This window comes from Mandrillus leucophaeus, unplaced genomic scaffold, assembly GCF_000951045.1.
Source record: "Mandrillus leucophaeus isolate KB7577 unplaced genomic scaffold, Mleu.le_1.0 Scaffold1068, whole genome shotgun sequence".
Classification (NCBI taxonomy): Eukaryota; Metazoa; Chordata; class Mammalia; order Primates; family Cercopithecidae; genus Mandrillus; species Mandrillus leucophaeus.
In genome coordinates, this window is record NW_012098854.1 from 771,119 (window position 1) to 785,014 (window position 13,896).

The 13,896-nt window shown below is 39.1% G+C and overlaps 1 protein-coding gene across 3 annotated transcripts in view; it reads left to right on the forward strand.

Annotated features, from left to right (window-relative positions):
- SLC26A5 (solute carrier family 26 (anion exchanger), member 5) overlaps nt 1-13,896 on the forward strand; it is a 90,128-nt gene that overhangs the window by 56,281 nt on the left and 19,951 nt on the right. For 2 of the 3 annotated variants that reach the window (XM_011985183.1, XM_011985188.1), the window contains 6 exons: nt 5,054-5,123; nt 6,253-6,345; nt 7,012-7,119; nt 7,769-7,969; nt 8,724-8,778; nt 10,987-11,375. In XM_011985183.1, the coding sequence (XP_011840573.1) occupies nt 5,054-5,123; nt 6,253-6,345; nt 7,012-7,119; nt 7,769-7,969; nt 8,724-8,778; nt 10,987-11,180 (721 nt within the window). In that variant the 3' untranslated portion in view covers nt 11,181-11,375. Of the gene's footprint in view, nt 1-5,053; nt 5,124-6,252; nt 6,346-7,011; nt 7,120-7,768; nt 7,970-8,723; nt 8,779-10,986; nt 11,376-13,896 lie in introns of those variants that run through there. The other variant, XM_011985196.1, reaches the window with a different exon arrangement.

The following is a 13,896-nucleotide window of genomic DNA, read 5'->3' on the forward strand; positions in this document are numbered from 1 at the left end:
ACCTGTAATCCCAGCTATTAAGGAGACTGAGGCAGGAGAATAGCTTAAACCTGAGAGACTGAGGTTGCAGTGAGCCAAGATCACACCACTGCACTCCAGCCTGGATGAAAGAGTAAGAGCCCATCTCAAAAAAAACTTAAAAAACTCCAGTTTGGGCAACCTGGTAAAACCCCATCCATACCAAAAGTACAAAATATTAACCGGGCATGGTGGTGCACACTGTGGTCCCAGCTACTTGGAGGGCTGAGGTGGAAGGATCACTTGAGCCTGGGGGGCAGAGGTTGCAGTGGAAGGTGTACTGGGGAGGCTGAGGCGGGAGAATGGTGTGAACCCAGGAGGCGGAGCTTGCAGTGAGCCGAGATTGTGCCACTGCACTCCAGCCTGGGCGACAGAGCGAGAGTCTGCCTCAACAACAACAACAACAACAACAAAAAAAAAAAAGAGACAAATCACATCGTTCTGCAGATAGTTCCTGAACTCGGGCACTTGCAAGTGTTATAAATGTGACAGAGGTTCAGCTTCTGTCCCCCAAAGCTCACAATTTGGTTAGCATTATAAAATTTAAAAAATTATAATTTCACTAAATAGATACTTGTTGAGGCCTATTATATTCCCAGGGAGATGCTAGACTCTAGGGACAGTGCAGTATATAAGACATGGTCCTTCCCCTCAAAGGTTGCATTGTCTTAAGGATGACAAACACGTTATCATGATGATGGTGTTAATAAGGACAATGAAGTAAGGATGGCACAAATTATTATAATTACTTGTGTGCGTGGCTCTGTGCAAAGATCAATGCTTTGTGTCGTTTCATATAATCTTATAACCCAATGACAATTAGCAACCCTGTTTCACAGATACGGACGCTGAAGTCTAGAATGATTGGGTAACTTGCCCAAGATCACAGTACGTGGTGAGGCAATGACTCAGATGTGAGTTTTTACAAATCCAGAAGCTGACTCAATCAGCACTTTTTTTTTTTTAAGACAAAATCATGCTCTGTCGCCCAGGCTGGAGTGCAGTGGTGTGATCTCAGCTCACTGCAACCTCCGCCTCCCGGGTTCAAGCAGTTCTCTGCCTCTGCCTCTGCCTCTGCCTCATCCTCTTGAGTAGCTGGGATTACAGGCACCTGCCACCATGCCCAGCTAATTTTTTGTAATTTTTGTAGAGATGGGGTTCCACCATCTTGGCCAGGCTGGTCTTGAACTCCTGACCTCGTGATCCACCTGCCTCGGCCTCCCAAAGTGCTGGGATTAGAGGCGTGAGCCACCGCTCCTGGCCTCAATCAGCATTTCATAATCCATCTTCAAAAAATTAGAATATAGGCCAAACACAGTGGCTCATCTCATGCCCCTAATCCCAGCAATTTGGGAGGCCAAGGCAGGAGGATTGCTTGAGGCCAGGAGTTTGAGACCCGCCTGGACAACATAATGAGACCCTGCCTCTACCAAAAAAAAAATTATTTTTTATGTTATTATTTTTAGAGACAGAGTTTTACTTTGCCACATGGGCTGCAGTGCAGTCGCACGGTCACAGCTCACTGCCACCTTGAATTCCTGGGCTCAAGGGATCCTCCCATCTCAGCCTCCCATGATGGGCACACACCATCACACCTGGCTAATTTTTAAATTTTTTGTAGAGATGGGGTCTCACCATCATGCTGAGGCTGGTCTTGAACTCCTGGGTTCAAGTGTTCCTCCCACCTCAGCCTCCCAAAGTGCTGGGATTACAGGTGTCAGACTTTGCACCCAACCTACAAAATTTTTTTTTTAATTTGCGAGGTGTAGCGGTGCACACCTATAGTCCCAGCTACTCAGGAGGCTGAGGCACAAGGATCACTGGAGCCTAGGAGTTCAAGGCTACAGTGAGCCATGATCAGGCCACTGCATTCCAGCATGGGCCACAGAACAAGATCCCATCTCTAAAAAAGAAATAAGCAAATAATAAAACAAAAGTAAATTTTTAAAGACTTAGAATACACAGTTGTAAGTGCCTCAACAGGTGTAAGCAAGGTACAGTGTGATAAGCATAAGAAAAGCCAAATAAAACCCCATGGGATTTCATTAAAAGAGACTTTCTTGCTCTTGGTGTCATTAGGGAAGTAGTGAGGACTTGGCCTTCACTGGGAGCAATAGTATTGCAGAAATGGTGTGCCAGGGCACTGCAGATCATCAGGAAGGCCTGTTCATCTTCTACATTTGAAATCCTCATCCTTTGAGGCCCAGTCAGGGACCTCAATTTCCCCTGGGTACCCACAGCAATGCTCTGATCCTTCCCCAGCACCTTGCATGTGTCCATCTCAGCTAGTTTTGTACTTGTGATCCATGTGCCTATCTCCTGCTCTGCCTCCCCTGCGGCACTGGATTGCAACACATGGACGGCACTTTGAGTCTCTTAGAGGTTTTCTCATAATTGCAAACTCAGCTGAGAGCCTTGACTCCTTATCTACAGTATCAGTCCTCAGAACCATATTTGTCCATAGATATCACTAGACTGTGAGCGTCTTGTCTGTAAAAGTGATGTTCCTGGAGTCTAGTACCAGGCACATCATTTGTGTTCTCTGAATGCTTATGGAGGGAATCTATACAGCAAAATAGCCAACACTTGTGTGGTATATTCTAATTTACAAAGTACTTTGACATTCATGCTAAGAAGCACCAGGACATAGTAGCAAAACTGTGGAATGTCAAATCAAAGACCTTGAGCCATATTCTGGCTCTGCCAAGCTTTCTCACCTTGAACAACTCACCTAATCCCACTGAGCCTCAATTGCTCATTTACATGACAGCAGGATTGTTAATAATGTTAACTATTATTATAATATTAATTATTAATAGTGCCCAGTAGCATTGTTCAAAGGATAGAATAACAGGTGTTCAAGATGTATCTGTCGTTATTACAGTGTCTAATTTGAGCCAGGTGGTCCTACAAAGAGTTAGGAATTAGGGGTGGGCACAGTGGCTCATGCCTGTCTGTAATCCTGACACTTTGGGAGGCCGAGGTGGGTAGATGACTTGAGGTCAGGAGTTCGAGACCAGCCTGGCCAACATGATGAAACCCCGTCTCTATTAAAAATATAAAAATTAGCTGGGCGTGGTGGCACACACCTGTAATCCCAACTACTTGGTAGGCTGAGTCAGGAGAATTACTTGAACCCGGGAGGCAGAGGTTGCAGTGAGCCAAGACTGCACCACTGCACTCCAGCCTGGGCAACAGAGTAAGACTCTGCCTCAAAAAAAAAAAAAAAAGAAATTAGGACTCTCAAAAAATAATATTTAAAATCCATTCAGAGTAAATTAAGAAAACTTCTATGCTAATTTGAGATTTTCATTTTCTCCCCACGCCCTCAGTTGACTACTCCCCTACCATGAGTCAGTGATTCTTGCTAATAACAAACAAAAATTCCCTCTCCTACTTTAGAGTTAGAGCAGAAAGACAGTTCTGTCTACTGAGTGGCATGAGGAGAACTTGTGTTACATATATCCCTGGCATAACTTGAACTCTGCGATATTCAGAGTTGCCTCCACCTCTAAATGCCTGAGTCTTGTCCTGACCAGATCATATTTGTGGTATGGTGTTGCAGGGAGGGGAGGTATAGGGTGTGTGATACGCATTGTGTATGTGGTGTGAGGTATACGTGATGTGTGTGTGTGTGTGATGTTATATGTGAGGTGTATGTGATACGTGTATAAGTGTGTGATGTGTATGTATGTGTATTGTGTGTGTGTATGCATGTGTGTGGTGTGTATTGTGTCTCGCATGAAGGTTGTATATGCAGGTGTGTGTGTGTATGTATGTGGGATGAAGGTTGTATATGCAGGTGTGTATGTGTGTATGTATGTGGGGGGGTGTGTGTGGTATGAGGGGTATATGGTGTGTGTATTGTGTATGGTATTGTGTGACATGTAGTGTGGGGGGTATGTATGCATGTGTGTGCATGTATGTGTATTGCCTGTGTAGTGTGTGCATGTGTGTGGTGTGTACACATGTATGTGTGTGATGTGTGTATTATATATTGCATGTGTGGTGTGTATGCATGTGTGTGTGTGTATATGTATGTAGGGGTGTGTGTGGTGTGAAGTATATAGTATGTGTGTATTGTGTCTGGTATTGTGTGTGCCATGTAGTATGTGTGTGTTTTGTATGCATGTGTGGATGTGTATGCATGGTATATGGTGTGATTGTGTATATTGTGTATGTCTGGTGTGTGTGTATTGTGTGTCTTTGTGGTGTGTATGCATTATGTTTAAGTATTTGTATTGTGCATGTGTGTGGGGTGTGTATGCATTGTGTGTATGTATGTGTGTGGTATACATGCATTATGTATAGATGTGTGTATTGTGTATGTATGGTATGTGGGGTGTGTATACATTGTGTATTGTGTATGTGTGTGGGAGCATGTGTGTGGTATGAGGTGCATGTGGTATGTGTGTATTGCACATGTGTGGTATGTATGTGCATGGTGTGTATACATGTGGGATGTGTGCATTGTGTAGTATATCTATGGTGTGTATGACGTGTATATGTGTAATATATTGTGTGTATATTGTGTGTGATATGAGGTATGTATGTATGGTGTGTGTGCATTGTATGTGTGTGTATGCATGTGGGAGGTATTGTGTATTATACATGTGGTATGTATGCATGTGTGTATGTATATGTGTGGTATATCATGTAATTGTGTATTCTGTATGTGTGGTGTGTGTTTATTGTGTGTATATATGTGTGTGGTATGTATGCATTGTAAGTGTGTGTATTGTGTATGTGTGTGGTGTGTGAGGTAGGTATTGGGATGCATATGTGTAGTATGAGATGTACATGGTGTGTGCGTATCATGTGTGGTATGTATGTGTGTGTGTGGCATGTGATGTGTATGTGGTGTGATGTGTGTGGGGTGTGTTAGGCTTGGAATGGCACTGGGGACATAATATGTAAGGATCAAGCATTCCCAAATGCACTAGCAAACCCCAACCTGACGCAAACATACACAACCTCCTGTTGAAATCACACGCTGTGCCTCAACACAATGGTATTTAACACTCTCTGTCTTCAGTCCGAGCTACAAAGTCCTTGGACAGCTTCCTGAAACTGATGTGTATATTGATATAGACGCATATGAGGAGGTAGGACCTTTTTCTATCATTTAAAAAGGTTGTAAGCATGTGATGTGCTTGGCTAAGTACCATTTTTACCCAGGACAAAAAGTAGGGGTAAGGTGGGAGACATAGTGGTCAAAGTGAAAAGTCTGAGCTTTGATCTACTGTATGGATTCAATTTTATAATTTATACTATGCATTAACTACTCAATTTCCAATATTTATTTTTCCTCATTTTTTAATGGGAATAAGTATATATTGTGGAAATTAAAGTATATATTTATACAGTATTGAAACTGAAAGGATGGTTTGTGTGTGCATGGTTTTTTTCTGATGAATGTAAACCAATGGTAAAATAATTTTAACCATGTAAAATGTAGGTGGTGGGGCTGTGGAATTCCCCCACTTCATTTTAATGGTTAAAATTATGGCTTCAGATTTCCTTGATTTTGAATGTTCTTTTCTTCTGTGGAATCTCAAAGATTTTTACAAAATCTTTTAAAACTGGTTTTGTCTGTCTGTCTTGTCTTATGCTTGGGAAGAAATTCTCAGACTCACGCTAAGGTAGTAGAAAATGAGGAAACAAAATTCACTCTAAGGTAAAGGTGTTAGAATTGCTATTTTTTTCCTCAATCCAAAGAATTATATGCAGGATTACTTGTTTCCAGCCTGCCTCCCAGAGTTCCACGAGGGTTCTTGATCAAATATTCACTCAGTTTCACTTGTGTCCATTTAGGATCCTTGTTCACTTTATTTGCCTGCCTCTCACAGTCTGGGCAGCAGCCTTCCATCTCCTATCCATTTTCTTTTCTGTTTTTGAGTATTTTTCAGTTTCTTTTTTGTGTTTAATGGTAAAAATAAAACAAAGACTGACTTTTAAAACAAATGGAAAGATGTGCATGTTTAAAAGGTCTCTGTCAGTTCTGTTCAGAGCATGAGTAGATAAGAGTGACTTTTTTTTCTTTTTTTACCTTTGTGTGTGTGTGTGTGTGTGTGTGTGTGTGTGTGTGCGCTAGAGTGACACTATTTTAGCTAAGCCCTGAAAAGGAGACCTTAGCAACTTCTGCATTCATTTTCTATTTGGAGTGGGGAGGCTATGCAGTTTTCATTCTGAAATATTTCCATGTGTTAAATTCAGCAATATTTTACTCTTCAGGTGAAAGAAATTCCTGGAATAAAAATATTTCAAATAAATGCACCAATTTACTATGCAAATAGTGACTTGTATAGCAATGCATTAAAACGAAAGGTGAGTCATGAGAAATTGATTATTTCTGAGGATGGGATTTGTGGGTTGACAGGGATATAAGGATCACTAGAATACCCTTGTATATACTATTTCATTTTCACTTTGTTTCTCCCTTTTATTGTAGTAAAAGATACATAACATAAAATACACTATTTTAAGCATTTTCAAAATATATAGTCCAGTGGGTGGCATTAAGTACATAAACATTGTGCAGCCATCACCATTGTTCATTCTCTCTTATCATATATATATATATATAACTTTCCAAAAAAATTTTAAGAAAAAGTGAGAAAATAAGTTTAGGTTTCTTACTCTTGGGATCATATAGATTCCTATGGTCATATTTAGAACTCAACCCTACACCACCCAGTATATAGGAAAACCTCCCTATCAACCCACAGAGTGTCTTAAATATAACAACCTGACAGATCTGAGCCTGATAAAGACTGCTCTAAAAATTATCTTTAATACTTTAGCTTCTGGTTGTCTTGAATAAAGACTGAGAATAAGAAAGGCTACTAATGCCTCTGAGGGAAAAGCAGTGCAAGGATTGGGGTGATAACCTGACACAGAAAGCAGTTAAATGGGGAGATTTAAAGGGAGTGGCATTGGGGTGGGTCTCTGAGCGCCATGAAGTGATTTTGCTTATGTTGCTCTTCTGTAAAGACTGGAGTGAACCCAGCAGTCATCATGGGAGCAAGGAGAAAGGCCATGCGGAAGTATGCTAAGGAAGTCGGAAATGCAAATATGGCCAACGCGACTGTTGTCAAAGCGGTGAGTGGTCTTTTCATTGAAATATTCCCTTCTGTTTTGTTCTTCAGTGACCTCCATCTTTACTCATGACTGAAGTTTAAACACAGTATGAAGTTACTAAAAGAGGAAGGTTTAGAAACCACCTAAGTATCCTCTATATTTTATAGGCACCTGATAAGGTCAGTTATGAGGATGTTTCTGAAAAAAGTAAGGAAACATCATTTGAAAAAATAAAAATTAGGCAGTACTTTAACAGATTTTACCATTAGCACTTTGTCGTAGATTGATTCAGCTGGTAGTTTAAAAAGCTCAAAGGCTGGCTTTTGCTGTTCAGGCATGCTAGTGTGTGAGCCGTCGTACTAAAGTTAATGGAACTATTTTAGAAGTTAGCGGCAAATGGATAGATAACTGAGGAGAGTGGATTTTGTTGGACAAGAAAGAAAGAGGAGGAGAAGGAAAAAGAGAAAATAAATTGAGTTAAAATGGAAAGTTATACATACATCCTTTTTTTGTTCAGTTACAAGGCTGGAATATGACAAATATTTTACAAGGGGTCTGGTAGAGTCAGTAGCTTAAGAATACAAGGGTAGATTTTCCATTATAAATCTTTCTCACAACCAGAAATGTGAGTTGTTCATAGAATTCTGATTTGGTTTAATTTTTGACACAGGATGCACAAGTAGATGGAGAAGATGCTACCAAGCCGGAAGAAGAGGATGGTGAAGTAAAATATCCCCCAATAGTGATCAAAAGCACATTTCCTGAGGAAATGCAAAGATTTATGCCCCCAGGGGATAACATCCACACTGTCATTTTGGATTTCACTCAAGTCAATTTTATTGATTCTGTTGGAGTGAAAACTCTGGCAGGGGTAAGCATCCTCTTGAACAAGTCATTTAACACCTCTATGTCCAATGTCATACTATCAGCAAAATCAGGGAGGTGGACTAGGCTTTCTTCTCAACTCTTAAAATTCTCTTCTGTTGCCGTTTATCACCTTTTGATTATGGAAAATTTCAAAAATATATAGAAGTAAAGATTTTAGTATATTGAACCCCCATGAACTATCACTCAGCTTCAACAATTATCAACTTATGGTCAATCTGGTTTCCTTTATAGCTGATATCCACTTTCTCTTCTTTTATTTTGAAACATATCCCAGTCATAACATCATCTGTAAATATTTTAATATCTATTGCTACAAGAATATTCGTTTTAGAAAACATTGCTGTAATATGCTGGGCTACTCAGGAGGCTGAAGCAGGAGGATTGCTGAGCTCAGGAGTTCAAGACCAGCATGAGTAAAATAGTGAGATGCTGTCTCTTAAAAAAATTTGTTTATAATTTTAAAATTATAATATTTTTAAGTTAATATAATAGTTTTATTATACTTAAGTAAAATTTAACAGTATTTTTGCTACCCCTTATTATCACTGCCCACATAAAAAGCAAAAGAAATACAAAATTATTTTTAATTGATTAGCTCAAAATACATCATTATTGAAGCAAAGTAGCTCAAGTGAATGAATTAGAGTGTCTTCTATCACTGAAAAACAATGGTAAAAAGAGACTTTCATCTGGCACAGAGTAAAGAGAAACTAAACTTTATTTCAACATTATTACAGATTGTAAAAGAATATGGAGACGTTGGTATATATGTATACTTAGCAGGATGCAGTGGTGAGTATACCTCTAAGATGGGGTGAAGCTTAATATTTCAGTTTTGTTTCTCTTATTTAAACAATTGCACTTGGAAATGTCCTGAATTTTAATTATTTTATAAAAATGAAAATTATTCCTCTGAAAAATCACTCTAAGGCCAGCTTTGAAATTAGCCACATGGAGGCATTCATATTACAAGTTACTTGTGCCAACCTCCTGAACTGGAGTTGGAGGAAAGGAGCCAAGAAGCCATCGTTTATTATAGTATTAATGGCTGCTATAAATATAGTAATTATAATATATACATTACTACAGTAACAATTATCTAATGGCTGCCATAAACAGTTACATATAATCATTCAGGTTGCTTGTTTGTCTGTCCAGTGGTTTGGGAATACTTTGCCTGCTATTTTTGTTTTATATTACATTTTGGTTAAAACAGTGCTTGAGGCCGGGTGTGGTGGCTCACACCTCTAGTACCAGCACTTTGGGAAGCCAAGGCAGGTAGATTGCCTGAGCCTAGGAGTTCAAGACCAGCCTAGGCAACATGGCAAAACCCCGTCTACTAAAAATACAAAAATTAGCCAGACATAGTGGTGCATGCCTGTAATCCCAGCTACTCGAGAGGCTGAGGTGGGAGGGTGTCTTGAGTCTGGGAGGCAGAAGTTGCAGTGAGCCAACATCACGCCACTACACTCCAGCCTGGGCAAAGGAATGAGAACTTGTTTCCAGAAAAAAGAAAGAAAAAGAATTTTTAAAAAAGGAGCCAGGCATGGTGGCTCACACCTGTAATCCTAGCACTTTGGGAGGCTGAGGCCGGTGGATCACCTGAGGTCAGAAGATCAAGACCATCCTGGCTAATACAGTGAAAACCCATCTCTACTAAAAATACAAAATATTAACCCGGCTTGGTGGCACATGCCTTTAGTCCCAGCTACTTGGAAGACTGAGGCAGGAGAATCACTTGAACCTGGGAGGCGGAGGTTGCAGTGAGCCAAGATCACGTCACTGCCCTCCAGCCTGGGTGACAGAGTAAGACGATGTCTCATAAAAAGGAAAAAAAAAGTAAAACAGTGCCTGAGGCTGGGTGTGATGGTCACACCTATAATCCCAACACTTTGGGAGGCCAAGGTAGGAGGATCACTTGAGCCTAGGAGTTCAAGACCAGCCTGAGCAACATAGTGAGAGCCCATCTTTATTTAAAAGAAAAAAAAAATTAATAATAGAAAAAGTGCTTGAAAATGAAATCTCCATAAAGGTGCCAGTTTTCACCTGTAAGATTACCAAAAATCAAAAATAAATGACAACATGCTCCATAGGCATATGGTGGGAAAACGGGCTTTCTCAGACTTTACTGATGGTAGCACAAAATGCAACAGCCCCTATGGAGGGCAGACTGATATTAGCTTTCAAAATTATAAGTGCATTTACCTTTCGACACAGAAAATCCAGCAACATGCTGCATATGTTCAAAGTGACACATGTATGTTGTTGATCATCACAGCATTGTTATAAAACAAAAGAAAAAACTCAAGTACCAAACAAAAGGGACTAGTTAAATAAACTGGGTACATCTATACAATAGAATATGATGTAGTGATAAAAAATTAAGCAAAAAGGGTTCAGAATTAGATATATATGTTATATTTATAACATTAATATATATATTTTTATTTCCCACTTTTCTTATCCCCAAAACAACTTTTTATATGTGTGTGTGTGTATATATATATGTGTGTGTATGTATGTGTATATTTATATATGTTTATATTTATATGTGTGTATGTGTGTGTATATATATATTTCCCATTTTTCTTATCCCCAAATATATAAAATATGCTGTTTTGGGGATAAGAAAAGTGAGAAATAAATAATACGCATTTATTTATATTTACATAGAGAAATCCTGGAAGAACACACCAGAAAGTAGTTTCCTGGGATTGCGGGTATGATGGGTGGAGACAGGAATTGGAGTGAAACTTTTCCTATAGCATTTTAACATTTAAACTATATGTGCTTGAACCCAGGAGGTGGAGGTTGCAGTGAGCTGAGATTACGCCACTGCACTCCAGCCTGGGTAACAGAGTGAGACTCTGTCTCAAAAAAAAAAAAAAAAAAAAAAAAAGCAGTAACAAAAAAAAGCACTATATGGAAGTGTTACCTTTTTTTAATTGTTGAAGACTGATACCCAGAGTGTGGACTAATTTTCTTTTCTTCTTTTAATAGCACAAGTTGTGAATGACCTCACTCGGAATAGATTTTTTGAAAATCCTGCCCTATGGGAGCTGCTGTTCCACAGCATTCATGATGCGGTTTTAGGCAGCCAACGTAGAGAGGCACTTGCTGAACAGGAAGCCTTGGCTGCCCCTCCCCAGGAGGACTTGGAGCCCAATGCCACTCCTGCCACTCCTGAGGCATAGATGAGGACCTCACCCTAGGATGGGGTTATAAGCCCCTCGTGAAGTTCATAATTTACACGTTTTAAATACTAGACACTAGATTTTTTTTTTTCCTAAGGGTAAATACTAGTAGTCGAGGCTTGATTTGGAGGGTGAATGACGCCTAGCAAGATGTATCGTACTTGTGTTTTTTTAATTGAATATTTCAAAGATAAATTGGCCTGTTGCCTGCATTTATTATGGAGAGGCATTTCTGCTACATTTTAGTATTCTCTTTGTAAGCTAAGCACTGAAAAATTTATTTCAGTTAAGTACTTTTAACCTATGAATAGGATGTGCTGTCGCCAGATAATTAGTGGTTCTTTGTTTTTGTACTTGTTGGTCTACAGACTGTCTATAATTAATTATGTAACAGAAGAAAGAAACTGCAATTTTCTAGAAGTTCTTGTTTTAAAATAACCTTTTATTTATTATAGAAGCAATATAAATGCATTGAGGACATTTTTGAAAAAATAGACAAGCAAAAATAAGAAGATAAAACATTGTATTTCCACCAGAGATTACCACTGTTAACATCTTAATGTCCTTCCAGATCTTTTTCCATGCATATACATTTACATTTTTAACCAAAGTAAGACTACATCTATAGTGTTTTATAACCGATTTTTCTTTAATCAACAATCTCCACTTTCTCATTCCAGCACATTTTTTTGCCTTAGACCATATTTAATTTTCCCCAATTGTCCCCAAATTTGCAGTTGGTTTGTGCAAACTGATATTCATTCTATGACCTTACATTGCAACTGGTCATGTCCTTTAAAGTCCCTTACGTCTATTTTAATCTAGCACGGTTCCTTTTTTATGACATTGACTTGTTAAAGAGACTGGGGCAGCTGTCCTATAGAATCCTGTCTTGTGAATTTGCCTAGATGCTTTTTCATGGTGTTGTTTAACTTATTTTTATATTGCCTTTACTACCTGCAATCTGAAAGTTATATCTAAAGCCTTTATAGATTCAAATTAGAGCATTTTGTGCTAGATTATATCATAGATAAGATACATGCTTCATATCGCATCACTTCAGAAAACACGTAATATCTAATCGATGTACCATTAACTGATCTAGTGATCTAAGCTAGATGAGTGGATCAGCATGAGTCTGATCCTCCAGTTAGATTTTCCCCTTTGTGACTACAGACTTAGCTGTGTGGTATTCCTTTGGCATTGAATGAATGTCCAGTCCCCCACTAGCCATTTACCAGGAGTTTTAACATTGGGTGGTAATTCTTTGCTAAATCATTAACTTTATTAAGGTTTGTGAGTAGGTTGTCTAGTTCTTTCATTTCTTCTGCGTTTATTAGTTGATCGTTCTATGTGAACTATAGCTTTCCCTTCTCCACTTGAGCTATTGGTCATCCTTACCCACCTATAGTTCTACTAGCAGGGCAGGTTGAATGCTTTATTATTTTCATTTAATTATGAACTTCAAAGTAAATAACTGGTTTATTAGATGGTGACAAATTAGTGGGGTTTTTTTAGATTTCCCTTTTCTGGTGTGATGGTGGTCTTGTGAATTTTGAAAGTTTTAATGGGTTTCAATCCATTATGTTCTTTTTGATGCTCAAAGTGTCATGACTGTGGCCAGTATAAGTCCTTAAAAGCTTTGTTATTGTTGCTAAGCATGAAGTAGCATTAAAGACCATGTTTTTAAGAAAACTAACCCCCAGGTGTAACTTAAATCTTCCTTAGAAGTTCATAACAACTATCAGTTCATTACACATCAAACTCAATGTTCAGCCTAGGAATAAGCATAATGCTCATCATACTCATTCCACAGAAACAAGGAATGTCAAAGGTTGGAGGAGGATACTTTTAAACCAATTTGTCACTTTCAGTTGTTTGTAACTATCAGCTCACTATAAATCAAAGCATAGGTATCAGCCAACCTGTCTAAAGCCTCCTCTGCTAAGAGTTCCTGCTGATAGTGAGTTTGTTTTTTCTTTAATATGTTGTCTTATTGACATCTTGTTGTAGTTTTCATGAATAAGATACTACCAGGAGAAAGTAGTCAGATCCCAGTGGAATTGTTAGCATGGCCTACTTGCAACCAAACCCTGTGTGTGTGTTCATGTTAACTCCTATCAGGTTTCTCACTGTCTTTACTAATTTAATTCAAAATAAACTCCTCCTTTTAATCAAAACTTTAGCTAATTCTAGAGTGGAATTTAGATTTGCTTAGTTATTTCCTTTGCAATCATCACATGAGATCAGATACATCTGCATTCTGATACAGACTGCCTTCTGAAAGAGCATGTAGTTGTAGAACTTCAGCTTACACTAGAAACTTTTGTAAAAGAGCCCATATCATTTCAGCCATTTAAGTAGAATTTAAGGATTTTAAACTATGTTAAAATACTTTGGCCGGGCGCAGTGGCTCACACCTGTAATCCCAATACTTTGGGAGGTCGAGGCGGGCAGATCACGAGGTCAGGAGTTTGAGACCAGCCTGGCCATCATGGTGAAACCCTGTCTCTATTAAAAAATACAAAAGTGAGCTAGGCATGGTGGTGCACACCTGTAGTCCCAGCTACTCGGGAGGCTGAGGCAGGAGAATGGCTTGAACCCGGGAGGCGGAGGTTGCAGTGAGCTGAGATCACGCCACTGCACTCCAGCCTGGGTATCAGAGCCAGGCTCTGTCTCAAAAAAAAAAAAAAAAATTCATTGCACATTCTTTAGC